Here is a 15,793-nt window from a genome sequence, read left to right on the forward strand (position 1 = left end):
AGTTTCAATGAGAACACCTCTTCGCACCCACCCCCCCCACACTGCCCCAACCTTCTCTAAACTCTACAGATCCTCTTTACTCAGAGAGTGGTTGGGATGTGGAATGCATTGCCAGCTGTGATAGTGGATACTTTAAGAACTTTCAAGCAGTTGTTGGATAGGCACATGGAACACACCAGAATGATAGGGAGTGGGATAGCTTGATCTTGAATTCGGACATAGCTCGGCACAAAATCGAGGGCCGAAGGGCCTGTACTGTTCTATGTTCTAAAACCCTGAAACATCCCTCAAGCTCTTCATTCCTGGGGTCATTCTCATGAGCCTCCTCAAAAACCTTTCCAGGCCCAGCACACCCTTACAGACACAGGACCCAAAATTGATCACAGTACTGAAATTGTGATCAGACAGAGCATTAAAGCCTCAGCAGTACATTCCTGCTTTGTATTCTAGTCCTCTCGAATTAAATACTAATGTTGCATTTGCCTTCCTAATTATCGACTCAACCTGCAAGTTAACCTCCTGAATTCTGAACTAAAGACTCCCAAGTCCCTTTGCACTTCCAATTTCTGAATTCTTCTCCCCATTTAGAAAATATTAATAAACTCACTTTTCCACATTGTATTCCTGCCATTTCTTTGCCCATTCTCCTAACCTGCCCAAGTCTTTCTGCAACCTCCCCACCTCCTCAATCCCACCTGTCCCTCCACCTATCTTTGTATCATCTGCAAACTTAGCCCTCAGTTCCTTCATCTAGATCAATGATGTATAAAATGAAAAGTTGTGGTCCCAACACTGAACCCTGTAGAACTCCCTGGTCACCAGCTGCCATCCTGAAAAGGACCCTTTAATCCCCACTCTCTGCTTTCTGCCAGTCAGCCAATCTTCCTTCCATGCTAGGACCTTGTCTCTAACACCTCGAGCTCTTATCTTTGTCAGCAGCCTTGTCAAAGGCCTTCTGGAAATCCAAGCACATAATGTTCACTGGCTCTCCTTTGTCTGACTTGTTCGTTACTACCTCAAAGAATTCTAACAGATTTGTCAGACTTGACCACCGCCACCCCCCCACAACCCCCACCCTACCCTTCCCTTGATTAAACCATGCTGATTTTTATTTATTTTACCATATACTTCCACTTCCAAGTATTCCAAAATCTCATCCATAATAATGGACTCAAATCCATTATCCAATTACCAATGTCGAGTTAACTGCCTGTAATTTCCTGTCTTTTACCTTCCTCCCTTCTTAAGCAGCGGTGCAATATGAGCGATTGTCCAGTCCCCTGGGATGCTCCCTGACTCCAGTGATTCCTGAAAGATCATCACTAATGCCTCCACTATCTCTTCAGCTATCTCCTTCAGAACTCTGGGATGTAGTCCATCTGATTTATCCACCTTCAGACATTTCAGCTTCCCTAGTGCCTTCTCCTTAGTAATGGCCACTATACTCACCTCTGCCCCTGACTGTCTTTGAGATTTAGGTATGTTACTGATGTCTTCCACCATGAAGATTGATACAAAGTATTCATTCAGTTCTTCTCCCATTTCTTTATTCAGCATTATTTCACGGACCACTCCTTTAGCCACTTGTTTACTTCCCTAATTTTCTCATCCCAATGCCAATTCGCACATGGCTCAGGTAGTGATCCAGAGATTATAACTCTCGAGGACCTGTTCTTTAATTTAGTTCCTAATTCCTGATAACCCCCAAACAGGTCCTCTTTCCTAGTCTTGCCCATGTTATTTGTCCCAATGTGGACCACAACAACTGGATCCACCCCTTCCCATTCCAATATCCTTTCAAGCCAGTCAGAAATATCCTCCACCCTGGCACCAGGCAGGCAACATATTGTGCAGCACTTTCAATCCTGTTTACAAAGGATGCTATCAATCCCCATTATTATGGAATCCTCTATAATTACCATGTGTTTTTGCTACCCCCGCTTGAATGGCCTCATGTACCATGGTGCAGTGGTCAGCTAACTCATCCTCCCTACGGCCCTCTTCCTCATCTACACAAGGAGCAAATACCTCAAATCTGTTGGACAAAGTCAAGAGCTGAGGCCTCTCCTTTCCTGAATTCAGGATCCTTCTATCTGTTTCACTTGCAGTCACCCCCTGCTGTTCCTGACCACTGACTCAATTTGTGGTATTTAATGTACAGAGTGTGACCACCTCCGAAGTAAAGCATCCAGGTAACTCTTTCCCCTCCCAGATGTGGCGCAGCATCTGAAACTCAGACTCCCGCTCATCAATTCTGTTTTTGCTTTAGATGTGGCCATTGCAGCTTGCAGTGGGATCTGCCAGCTCCCATATCATTCAAAATCAGCTCATCACCTGCCCAGCCATCTTTACTTAGAGAATTTTTTAAAAATTAGTCTTGTAGTTTTTGTCTTCAAATTTAGAGCAGACTTTTTGTTTTAAATATAACCCTTACAAATTATAAACCACAAGAACTATTTCTGAACCTACAAGTGGTAGAATGATTACATACTTACCTGACCTTACTACTTACCAATCAACTCTTTCCCTTGTGTCCTGTACTAGACCACAGCTGGGATTTAAAAGTTAGAAAGCAAGGAAACAAAACAGAAAGCACGTCTTTCCTCACAGCGTCAAATTCTCAGTTCCAAATTTCTGATAGCCTTTCCCCCTCTCTGGCTGTGACCTCACTCTGAATGAGGTTGAGGTGACTCTCACACCAGTTAGAATTCTGAAGTGTTCACACTTATTGAGATCCTAATCGGGCTTCAATTGATTGACAGATAACCGCCACTTAGCTAACTGGCGGAGTTGCTTATTGACCTTTAAACTAAACTACTGAATTTAAAGAGAGAAATGCTTACCAGTAGTTAGCCATTCAGCTCCAATTTCTAGTAGCCTTACCCCTCACTCTGGCTGTGGTCTCACTCCGACTGAGGCCTCTCTCTCTCTCTCTCTCTCTGTCCACCACCACCACCTCTTCCCCACCTCCCCCTGCCCAAACTGGTCATGTGCAAGCTCATAATCACTACACAATTACGATAAAATGCACAAAGATATTAATAAATTGCAACATAAAACATTGGGCTGGTTTTTCCTTCATTAACAAACACATAGCCGCCTTTATATGATTGCATAATCACAATAATAGTTTAGCAATGATAACTATGTTGATTATTGAACAGTGAAGTGCGTTCTCTAGAGGTCTAATGTGTTGAAGAAAGCAGCCAGTGCCACAGCATGCATACTTCACAGCCCAATCACTTCATTCCGTAAAAGCAGTATATCCAGCAAAATGGCACTACGTAAAAATGGGATTGGCCTGTTGATCACTAACTACTGTCATAGAGGATGGCACAGTGGTTAGTACTGAGGCCTCACAATGCTAAGGACCCAGGTTTGATTCCCAGCTTGGGTTACTGCCTGTGTGGAGTCTGCATGTTCTCCCTGTGTCTGCATGGGTTTCCTCTGGTTGTTTCGGTTTCCCCCACCTCAGTCTGAAAGATGTGCTGGTTAGGTGAATTGGCCATGCTAAATTCTTCCTCAGTGAGCCCAAACAGGCGCCAGAGTGTGGCAACTGGGGGATTTTCACATAACTTCATTGCAGTGTTAATGTAAGCCGACTTGTGACAGTAATAATTTTTAAAAAAATAAAAAAGTACATCACTGGCATATATGTTAATTTTTAAATGCGTTCTTAATGTTCTGCCCTTCTAGTTCGTAGTAAACTTCTGACACTTTTCCTATTTCAGTTGATTATTTTCACACCAAAATCTCTGCTAAGACATCCGGAAGCCAAGTCCCATTTTGATGAAATGAAAGAAGGTAAATTTTGTTTTAAAAGTATCAACACAAAGAATGAATTGCGAAAAATTCGATACTGACATTAGGAAGTGAAGTTTCAGTATTGGGCAATCAGTCAGTAACCCAGGTGGGTTGCATGGGTTTTCTACATTGAAGACATTTGCTCAAGCTTCCACTCAAACTCATTTGCATATCACCAAATGTAAAGGCTGGAATTCTTCAGCCATTCACGATGAGGGGAGTTCTCCAGTCCTGCCAGCCCCCCACCCCAGTGGATTCCCACTGGCGTGGGGTGACCCCAATGCGACTTCCCATTGACAGGTCCAGAGAATCCCGTCGCTAGCAAATAATGCGCCACCTCCCAATATCTTGCCCAACATTTTTCATGAGCCAGTGATAACCTGGTGCTGTTTTGTCTGTGTTGCGTCCACGCACCACCTGTGAGTAACCTGATTTTAAACAACTGAAAGTTACTTGAAGAATTATATAGAGAAACATTTAATTTCATATATGTACACTGGTCGGTTGTTCATGTAGCATTTGAAAATGTTGAAAAGGTGTCCATTTGTCTCCCATGCAATTTGTAGCACCATTATTTGAAGAGAATCAAGTTATAAATGTTCAATATTTTTCCCAAAATTGAAATTATTGTATTAACCATCTGATTACTAGGGTAAAGGTCAGGGCCTCGCCATGCAATGAGACCAGATATGTTTAAAAACTTAATAAATGACCTAAACTTGGCCAGTGACCACATAGAGATGCTTCCTGTAGTCTAGTTTCTAAACTACATGTGCTACTGACCTCTGAGGCAGTGCCCGCTCTGATCAAGTTGAGTGACCCTGCATCTTCCAGTAAGCTAATCTCCTCTTCCAAAAGCGACAGAGGTATAACCATATTTTCAGTACCCAAAATGAAATACAGGAGTGAAGGTTTGATCTTAGTGGGAGATCTCCTGTCACTTGCCAGTTACCCCCTGTGCCGTCCTACCTCCCCCCCGCCTCACAGACTTGGGTGTGAAGTGGTTCGTGCCTTTCAGAAAGGAGCCAGGAAAATAGCAATCCGTTTGCACTGAAACTCTCAATGTCCATCAACATTCTGGCCGTACCCAGACACTTGTAAATTTGGCTCAGAACGACAGAAGCACTGGACGTTTGATAGTGTTTCTACTGAGACCTTCAAAAATTGCTCATCTCTGTGCAAGATGAGGAATCAACATAATACTCCAGAATCTTTCATAAGTCTTGTATAAATTCAGTTCTTTACATGTACTTGTATGAGTTGGAGTTCTTAAATTATTAAACAATCTGCCAATATCCAAGTATAACATCAGATGATCAGTTTATATTAATTTTGCATTCAAAAAGACAGAAAATCCCAGTGCAAATATGATGCACTGTGTCTCCCTGTCCAATGATGCATATTTTGAAGCAAGCTACTAATAAATATTGTTGCTATTTCATAGGTACAACATTTCAACGCATCATATCTGACGAAGGGCCTGCAACAGAAAGTCCAGATAATGTGAAGAGGCTAATTTTCTGCACAGGCAAAGTTTATTATGACCTTGCAAAAGAAAGAGCAAACAGGAAAATGGAGAAGGAGGTGGCTATTGTTAGGCTGGAACAGGTAAACGCTTAAATGCTTAGAGAAGCAAAGGTCTGGGTATTATGATTTGTGCAGAAATGGCTATCTGGTTCAGTGTGTCAAAATTATAGAACAAAGAACAATACAGCATAGGAGCAGGCCCTTTGGCCAATCAACCCTGCACTAATTCTTAATCCTTATTTATAGCCCATACACAGTTTCTGTCTCTCTCTTCGCCTCCCACTCATGTGTCTATCAAGATACACCTGTGCTGCATCCACCATCTTCATTGGCAGTGCGTTCCAGGCACTCATCACCCTCTGTGTGAAAAACCTTCCCCTGTACGTCTCCCTTAAACTTTATTCTTCTGGGACTTCCTTATTATATTTTTTAAGATCTTATTTTTGAACTTATTCACATTTTTGCTGGAGTTCTGCACTTTTCTGACTTTGATTTTCCATTCATGAAAGCAAACATTGTGTGGAGATAAATAGAAAACCAGAACTCTCTGGTCAATATAATTGCAATGTGCAGTAATCTATGTATTTGACTGCAGTCTCTGCAGATTTAATGAATACTCTTCAAAAAGAAAATGAACTAGCACATTAGATCTGCACACTCTAGAACCTGGAGTGAAGGGATGAACGTTTCACTGTTTCTTTACCTGTTATTAAAAGGCCAAAAGCAGGATGTTCCCTGATAATAGCACAATGTTCAGCATCATTCATGACTCCTCAGATACTGAAATAGTTCATGTCCAACTGCAAAAAGAGCTGACACATAGAAACAAGCATTTGGGCTATGTAAGTGCCGGGCAATGACCATCTCCAACAAGAGAGAATGTAACCATCTTCCTTTGACATTCAATGGCATTACCATTGCCGAATCCCCTATCAACATCCTAGGGATTACATAAGAACATAAGAAATAGGAGCAGGAGTAGGCCATCTAGCCCTTCGAGCCTGCCCCGCCATTCAATAAGATCATGGCTGATCTGTCGTGGCTCAGTTCCACATTCCCGCCCTCTCCCCATAACCCTTAATCCCCTCTCTTATCAAAAACCCATCAACCCGCGTCTTAAAAATATTTAGCGAAGTAGCCTCCACCACTTCAACGGGCAGAGAATTCCAGAGATTCACCATCCTTTGAGTGAAGAAGTTCCTCCTCAACTCTGTTCTAAACCCCACCCCCCCCCCCCCCACCTTTATCTTGAGGCTGTGCCCCCTAGTCCTACTATCCTTTCTGAGCGGGAAGAGTCTCTCCACCTCTATCCTATCCATCCCATTCATCATCTTATACGTCTCAATGAGATCTCCCCTCATTCTTCTAAACTCTAACGAGTACAAGCCTAGTTTATTCAGCCTCTCCTCATAGCTCAACCCCCTCAACTCCGGTATCAGCCTAGTAAACCTCCTCTGCACTCCCTCCAAGGCCAAAATATCCTTGCGTAAGTACGGCGCCCAAAACTGCACACAGTACTCCAGCTGCGGCCTCACCAATGCCCTATACAGCTGCAGCAAGACCTCCCTACTTTTATATTCAATCCCCCTCGCTATGAAGGCCAGCATCCCATTCGCCTTCCTGACCACCTGCAAGCTGGGTTTTTGCGACTCATGCACAAGGACCCCAAGGTCCCTCTGCACCGTCGCCTGCTGCAGTTTTTCGCCACATAAGTAATAATCCTTCCTACCATTATTCCTACCAAAGTGGACCACCTCGCACTTGCCAACATTAAATTCCATTTGCCATTTCCTGGCCCATTCGCCCAGCCTATCTAGATCCTTCTGTAGACTCTCCACACCCTCCGCACAATTTGCCATTCCACCAATCTTGGTGTCATCAGCAAATTTCGACACCCTACACTCGGTTCCCTCCTCCAGATCATCTATATAAATGGTAAATAGCTGAGGCCCCAGCACCGACCCCTGGGGCACTCCACTAGTCACCATCCGCCAATCTGAATAGCACCCATTGACCCCCACTCTCTGCCTCCTATTTGACAACCAATCCTCTATCCACGCTAACACCCTACCCCCAACTCCATGTCCCCTGACCTTCTGCAATAACCTCTTGTGAGGTACCTTGTCAAACGCCTTCTGAAAATCCAGAAAGACCACATCCACCGGCTCTCCTCTATCCACTGCCCTAGACACATCCTCATAGAACTCCAGTAAATTTGTCAGACACGACTTCCCTTTAATGAAACCGTGCTGCGTCTGCTCTATCAAGCAATTCCTCTCAAGATGCCTCGCTATTTCCTCCTTGATGACAGATTCTAACATTTTACCTACAACAGACGTTAAACTAACCGGCCTATAATTCCCTGCCTTTTGCCTGGCACCCTTCTTAAACGACGGCGTAACATTAGCCGCTTTCCAATCTTCCAGCACTTCCCCGGAATCCAGCGACGTCTGGAAAATAACCACCAAGGCATCCATTATCACCTCCACCATTTCTTTCAGAACGCTCGGATGCATTCCATCCGGTCCTGGCGACTTGTCCACAATCAGCCCCTCCAGTCTGTCGAGCACCGCCTCTCTCGTAACAGTAATGTCATTAAGACCCTCCAGTCCTACCACCTTTCCATCTCTAACACCCAGCAAATTATTCACGTCCTCCTCCGTGAAGACAGAAACAAAAAAGTTATTCAGGACCTCAGCCATATCCCCATCCCCTACCACTAAGTCCCCCTTCTCATCCTCTAAGGGACCAACGTTCACTCTAGCCAGCCTCTTCCTTTTTATATATTTATAAAAACTCTTGCTATCCTTTTTTATATTAAGCACTAGCCCAGCTTCATAGTTTCTCCTACCCTTCTTTATCAACTTCTTTGTCAATCTTTGTTGACATTTAAACCTCTCCCAATCCTCTTCTCGCCCACTACTCTTAGCTACTCTAAACGCCTCCGCTTTTAATTTAACACTTTCCTTCACCTCCTTCATTATCCACGGCTTATTACCTCTCCTCCTACTGTCCTTTTTGACCATCGGAATAAATTTCCGCTGAGCACCAAGAAAGATCTCCTTAAAGATTCTCCACTGCTCCTCAGCAGACCTACCTTCCAACACACTCCCCCAGTCCACATTCGCCAATTCTTCTCTCATCCTACCGTACTCCCCTCTGTTCAAGCAAAGGACATGCGTCCGGGAACCCACTTTCTCCTCCTCCATCTGCACCAGAAACTCCATCATACAATGATCACTCTCCCCAAGAGGATCCTTCACCGCAAGGTCCCTAATTCTACCCGCCTCATTACATAACACCAGATCCAAGATAGCTCGCTCCCTCGTCGGCTCCAACACACACTGTTCCAGGAAACTATCCCGGCAGCATTCCAAGAACTCCTCCTCGAGCCCTCCGCGTCCAACATGGGTCGACCAATCAATATGTAGATTGAAATCCCCCATAACTACGGCCGTCCCATTCCTGCACGCCGCACTTATTTGCGCGTTAACAGCCCGCCCCACCTCCAGATCATTGTTCGGGGGCCTATAGACGACACCCACCAGCGTCTTCCTCCCTTTGCTGTTCCTAATCTCTACCCACAACGATTCCGCTTTCTGCTCCTTGGCTCCAATATCATCCCTTGCTACCACCCTAATGCTATCCTTAATCAGCAGAGCTACGCCCCCCCCTTTTCCCTCCCGCCTATCCTTCCTAAACACTTGATACCCCTGGACATTCAGCTCCCAGTCCCTGTCACCTTGCAGCCACGTCTCTGTAATGGCTACCAGATCATATCCATTTGTGCTGATCTGCGCCACCAGCTCATCCACTTTATTCCGAATGCTTCGTGCATTCAGATAAAGTGCCTTCATCCCAGCCTTCACCTGGACCCTATTTGCCGTAACGCCACCAACCATACTCACGCCCCCTACTCCCTCTATTATTGGGACATCCTCGGCCTCTTCCCTTACTTGTACCCTCTCCTGAACTCTAGACCCCGTAATGTCACCTACCTTCGCACCCTCCCCCCCCCAATTAGTTTAAAGCCCTGTCTACAGTCCTCTTTACTCTATTCGCCAGCACTCTGGTCCCAGCACGGTTCAAACCAACCCCATCCCGCCCGAACAGGTCCCACCTACCCCAATACTGATGCCAATGCCCCATAAATTCAAACCCATTCCTCCCACACCAATCCCTGAGCCACCCATTCACTTCCTTAATCCTATCAACCCTACGCCCGTCTGCACTTGGTTCAGGCAGTAGCCCAGAGATAACCACCTTGTCGGTTCTACTCTTTAATTCCATTCCCAGCTTCTCATACTCCCTCCCCAGATCCTCAGTTCGCATTTTGCCTACGTCGTTGGCACCCACATGTACCACAATGACCGGATTCGCACCCTCCCACTCCAGGTTCCTCTGCAGCCCAGATGCGACATCCTGGACCCGAGCACCAGGCAGACAACACACCCTTCTGTGCACTTTGTCATTGTGACAAAGGACAGTGTCAATACCCTTCACCCCACTATCCCCAATCACTACTATGTTCCTTTTCACCTTCTCCTTGCCTATGTCCTGCTGCATCACTGTACCGTGTGCAGTTTGCTCACCAACCTCACCTCCCTCGTCCTCGTCCAGACTGGAAGCAAGAACCTCAAACCTGTTGTGCAGATTGAGAGGCTGAGGCCTCCACTCCCCACCCCCCTTCCTCCACTCCCCACCCCCCTTCCTCCACTCCCCACCCCCCTTCCTCCACTCCCCACCCCCCTTCCTCCACTCCCCACCCCCCTTCCTCCACTCCCCACCCCCCTTCCTCCACTCCCCACCCCCCTTCCTCCACTCCCCACCCCCCTTCCTCCACTCCCCACCCCCCTTCCTCCACTCCCCACCCCCCTTCCTCCACTCCCCACCCCCCTTCCTCCACTCCCCACCCCCCTTCCTCCACTCCCCACCCCCCTTCCTCCACTCCCCACCCCCCTTCCTCCACTCCCCACCCCCCTTCCTCCACTCCCCACCCCCCTTCCTCCACTCCCCACCCCCCTTCCTCCACTCCCCACCCCCCTTCCTCCACTCCCCACCCCCCTTCCTCCACTCCCCACCCCCCTTCCTCCACTCCCCACCCCCCTTCCTCCACTCCCCACCCCCCTTCCTCCACTCCCCACCCCCCTTCCTCCACTCCCCACCCCCCTTCCTCCACTCCCCACCCCCCTTCCTCCACTCCCCACCCCCCTTCCTCCACTCCCCACCCCCCTTCCTCCACTCCCCACCCCCCTTCCTCCACTCCCCACCCCCCTTCCTCCACTCCCCACCCCCCTTCCTCCACTCCCCACCCCCCTCTTGTTCCTGACCCTTAGAGTTAGCCAGCCTAGGGGGGGTGGATGTCACTTGCACCCCATTGACAATGTCACCCTCCCTCCCCTTGATGAGCCTCAGCGTCTGTAGCTCAGAGGCCAGCTCATCTACCTTGAGCTGGAGCTCCTCCAGCAACTTGCACTTACTGCAGACATGGTTACTGGGAAGGACCCTGGGGTCCACTGGTTCCCACATCATACAGAAACAACACATCACATGCCCCTCCATTATTCACTGTAGTAGTATTGAAAATTTCCACACGAACTTAGCTGGCCCTTTTTCTCTCAAGCCCTTTTGATATTAAGCCCTAGTAGCTCACTCTGCTTCCTCCTCACTCCGCTGCCCGCTGTCTATATCAGGTCTCTTTTTAAACCTGGCGCTGATTTAAAGCTTGCTGGTCCACAACTCCCTTCTAACCACTCCCTCAGAATTCTTAAAGAGGTAAATACAAAAAGCCCACAAAAATGCTTTTAAATGATTTAAACAGTTCCACAAGGAACAAAGTGCTTTAAACTTTACCATTGACCAGAAACTGATTTGCCAAGGCATATAAATATTGTGGCTACAAGAGCCAGCCAGCAGCATGGAATCCTCCATGTCCACCATCAGCAAGGCATAGGTCAAGAATATGATGGAACACTCTCCACTTGTTTGGGTGAGTGCAGCTCCAACAACACTCAAGAAGCTTTAACTATCCAGGGCAAAGCAGCCTGCTCGATTAGCACCCTTTCACATTCACTGCCTTCCCCTGTCGATGACCAGTGACAGGAGTGTGTACCATCTACAAGATACACTGCAGGAACTAGTCCAGGTTCGTTTCCTTAGGCAGCACCTTCCAACGCTATGACTGCTACCATTTAGAAGGACAAGAGCAGCAGATATGTGGGAACATCACCAAGTGGAAATTTCCCTCCAAGTCATTCATCATCCTGACTTGGACTTGCATTGATGTTCCTTCACTATTGCTGGGTCAAAATCCAGTACTGACTGTTTATCTACACCACAGGAACTTTAGAGAGTCAGGAGGATTCCTAGCCTCTGGCCGGCTCTTGTAGCCACATTTATACTTAAGTGGCTCGAGACGGTGGCTCGCTATCATTTTCTCCACGGCAGTTAGAGATCAGCAAGAAATGCTGGCCTAGCCAGTGAAGTCCACATCTCATAAAATTAATTCTTAAAAAAGAAGTACTGAGTGGCAAGTATCAACCCAGTTCTTGGTGCAAGTCCTTTGCTCAAAGTAGCCTGCTTCACAATTTGAACTTCATTCAGAAACCACAAGGATGACTGGTCACGTGAAAGGATCATTGCCATGAAGAATAATTTTAATTTTCTTTGTTCTTCATACATGAATAGGATGGGAATAGAGGGATATAGTCCCCAGAAGGATAGGGGTTTAGTTCAGTCGGGTAGTAGGGTGACTGCAGTCTTGGAGGGCCAAAGAGTCTGTTCCTGTACTGTAATTTTCTTTGTTCTTTAATATGTTCTCAAGCTCCAATAAAAATTACTGTTTCCTGTTTGCTAAAAGATTTTTAATGTCACTCTACTTAGTGAGTAAACATGAAGCATAGTATAACTCTCAATCAGTTTCACAGGCTCATTTTTTAAAAATCAATCCATTAAGCACTTTTAGTTTCAGCTTATGTAGTTAAATTGCAGTTTAAAATGATGCTAATACTAGAATCCAATACTGTAATAGGCAGTTGTAGTTGTGTATCATACGTCACTCCAAATTGCCATGAAAATATCTGTGCATAATTAGCTTAAGTAATCAGCCTTTTGAAGATTGTACAAGTTGTGTCTTTTTCAGAAACATCCCTGCACAGGGTTACAGAGGTACCACTTCTTCAGTTTTAGTTAGGACTTGAATTTTTTTCCACATTTTTATCTGTATTCTGATGTCCCCCTTTTGCAGATATCACCATTTCCTTTTGATCTTCTGAAAGTGGAGATTAACAAATATCCTAGCGCGGAACTTGTCTGGTGTCAAGAAGAGCACAAGAACATCGGCTACTATGACTATGTGAGGCCTCGTTTGAGAGTGATATTACGGTTTAAAAGGCCAGTTTGGTAAGTATGTAGACTTGAATTATTTTCATTGCATTTTCTAGATATGTTGCTTGAGATGAATGATTGTGAAAGAGAGAACAAAATTGGAGTTTGGCGTCAGTTCAGGTTGTGTTGGCACCAGGTGACACAACTTGTAAGGTACACAGACAATTCAGAATATGTCAGCTATGGCTCTGCATTTGTGCCTCAGTCAGTAGGTTTGTGCCTTTAAGCTCCATCGACTTCAACATAAAATCTATACTCATACTCCCAATGTAGTGTTGAGAGTTGGGTACCATCCTTCAGGAGAGATGTTAAACATCGCCCTCAGATGATGTAAAAGATCCCATGACACTATTTCATAGAAGAGTAGGAGAGAAAGTGTTGATATCTTGCCTAATATTTATTCCTCAACCAGTGTCACTTTTTTAAAGAAACATATTTTCTGGTCATTACCACTTTGCTGTTTGGTGGGGCCTTGTGGTACATAAAGTGGCTACTGGGTATGCTACTTTACAACAGTAACCATACTTTGTTGGTTGTAAAGCACATTGACACATGCTTGATAATGAAAATTGGCATAAAATGCAAGCCTTTTCTCTTTACAATAGTGTAAGTTTTTCACATGAGCTGCTGAGCAATCTTATGCAACACGTGGCACAATGATTAGCACTGCTGCCTCACAGCGCCAGGGATCCAGGCTCGATTCCCGGCCTAGGTCACCGTCTGGGTGAAGTTTGCACATTTTCCTCATGTCTGCGTGGCTTTCCTCCCACAGTCCAAAGATGTGTGGATTAGGCTAATTGGCCGTGCTAAATTGACCCTAGTGTCAGAGGGATTAGAAGGATAAGTATGTGGGGTTAGGGGAATAGGGCCTGTGAGGGATTGTGGTTGGTGTAGACTTGATGGGATGAATGGCCTCCTGCACTGTGAAGTTCTACTTCATTCCAGCACTGAGGGAGCATTAACCTTGGAATGAAATGTTGAACTGAGGCCCCTGATGCCTATTTGAGATAAGAAGTCTCACAACACCAGGTTAAAGTCCAACCAGTTTATTTGATAGTAAACCCACAAGCTTTTGGAAACGCTGTTCCTTCGTCAGGTGTGACAAAGGAACAGCGTTTCCGAAAGCTTGTGGGTTTACTATCAAATAAACTGGTTGGACTTTAACCTGGTGTTGTGAGACTTCTTACTGTGTCTACTCCAGTCCAACGCCAGCATCTCCACATTATGCCTACTTGAAGTCCAGAGGCTGGTCAACACTTCTTCCTTGGATCTCACAAAGAAATGGACTAATTGGCCTGTAAAAGATTCACAGTTTGTGGACTTGCAACATCCAATTTGCTTGTTTTATTCCTCTCCTTACAATCATGTCAAAAAATGATTCAAAGGATGGTCTGAAAGATCTGACCAGTTGTTCCATAAATACAAGTTTTCTTTGTATTTCTCATTTTAAATGCTGATTAAATAAGGTTGCTGTATATTAATATCTGCAACTGTATACCAGAGAGAACCCAAAATAATAGCTTGCTGATGTCAAGTACATTTTAATTCTGTATTTCTTAGGTATTGTTGCAATCCTTGGAAATGTGACAAACTGGAAAAATGCTCAACATGAATTCATCACTTCTTAGAAATTCATGAGCACAATTATTGTTAAAAAGCGTCGCGTTCAAGTTAAAACTTAACTCAATTTCCCTTTCCACAGAGCTGCTGAATATTTCCAGTGCTTTGTTTATATTTTATATTAGCACACAGCGGTGCTTTCTTTGGTGTGCAGTTTCAGATTTTAATGGCCACGACTTTTGGGTCCATTCACCACAGGCGCAAAGCCTGTTATGGCCACTAATTCTCAGGAGAGGGCCATAATGGAATTTTATGATGGTGAGATCTCAGTTGGAAATCCACTCACCACCCCGCCACCACCACCCACCCCCCGGACCACCACCACCACCACCGACATGATCGCCCATGAGGGTGTGAACTGAAATACTAATGATGTTGAATGTATTTAAATATTTCTAAGCAGCTTAATGCCATTGCTTCTGGGTTTGCCTGAGGTTCTTCATTCCTCTCACCCCTGCACCCCCCCCTTCCCCCCTCCCCTTTGCTGTCAGCATAAAATCACTCCTAGTTTCCAAAACTCAGTCATGGTGACCATACCAGGGACTAGGAGGTGAGTATAGCCCCCGGGTGGTGAGGGACATGACTGGGCAGTGCCCTGACCCCCTTGCATTGTAGGTTGGCAGTGCCATGGATGGGCCTGTTTTGGGGGCAGAGGCAATCTTTTCTTGGCCTATCTTTGCAAACTATCTTCAATTTAAAGTATGCTCATTAAATTTAATTAAGATCCAGTTTGTCATTGTATCATTGTTTTCAGTGTTTTTGTTTTGCCAGATCACTAAGTAATTAAAAGAGTAAGTTTTGAATGTTAGGAAAACAGATAGTGAAAATTGGTGTGTTTTATGTCCAAATATTTGGGATTCACGTCAACATTCACTCTGTTTAAACTGACATCTTTGTTTTCCTACAGGTATGTTGGGCGTGACCCTTCACCAGCTCCAGCCACAGGTAACAAGAACACTCACCTCATAGAGCTGCAGGAACTCCTGGATGCATCATTCAATCTTGAAGCCTTTAAGGGTATGACGCCCTAGACTGAATGGAACCAATCCTTGTGGACATACTCTTGGGTATTGTTCAGGGAAATGCACTTCTTAAACCATTGAGAAATAATGCCCAAGCAATTCCTCCAAGTTTCTTATATTTTCCCCCATTGCTTTCATTTCTCACATAAATGAGGTCTAATGAATGTTTTCAGATTTTTTTCTTGCTCATGGGATGAGGACATCGCTTCCCTAATTGCCTCCTCCCCCCCCCCCCCCCGCCCCCAAGAAGATGGTGGCAACATTTATGGGTGGGTTATTTTGCCAGGTAAGCGGCTCATTGAAATAGAGTTTTTTTTCATATTGGTGTTTAAGTAAAATGTGAACAAACAAGTTGAGAACCAGGAAAAAAGGATATATACTTCTGTCATTTTATGCATTATAATCACTTTTGTTCAGTCAAAGTTAAAAATTAG

The 15,793-nt window shown here is 45.2% G+C and overlaps 1 protein-coding gene across 2 annotated transcripts in view; it reads left to right on the plus strand.

The window, feature by feature from the left end:
- The window catches only part of LOC145360548 (2-oxoglutarate dehydrogenase-like, mitochondrial), a 96,927-nt gene extending 81,336 nt beyond the window's left edge, over positions 1 to 15,591 (plus strand). For both annotated transcript variants that reach the window (XM_080215821.1, XM_080215822.1), the window contains exons 20-23: positions 3,732 to 3,804; positions 5,249 to 5,412; positions 12,578 to 12,732; positions 15,245 to 15,591. In XM_080215821.1, the coding sequence (XP_080071947.1) occupies positions 3,732 to 3,804; positions 5,249 to 5,412; positions 12,578 to 12,732; positions 15,245 to 15,368 (516 nt within the window). In that variant the 3' untranslated portion in view covers positions 15,369 to 15,591. The remainder of the gene's footprint in view (positions 1 to 3,731; positions 3,805 to 5,248; positions 5,413 to 12,577; positions 12,733 to 15,244) is intronic.
- The last annotated feature ends 202 nt before the right edge of the window (positions 15,592 to 15,793 follow it).

Source organism: Carcharhinus amblyrhynchos, chromosome 31 (genome assembly GCF_965287045.1).
Source record: "Carcharhinus amblyrhynchos chromosome 31, sCarAmb.v2.hapA, whole genome shotgun sequence".
NCBI lineage: Eukaryota > Metazoa > Chordata > Chondrichthyes > Carcharhiniformes > Carcharhinidae > Carcharhinus > Carcharhinus amblyrhynchos.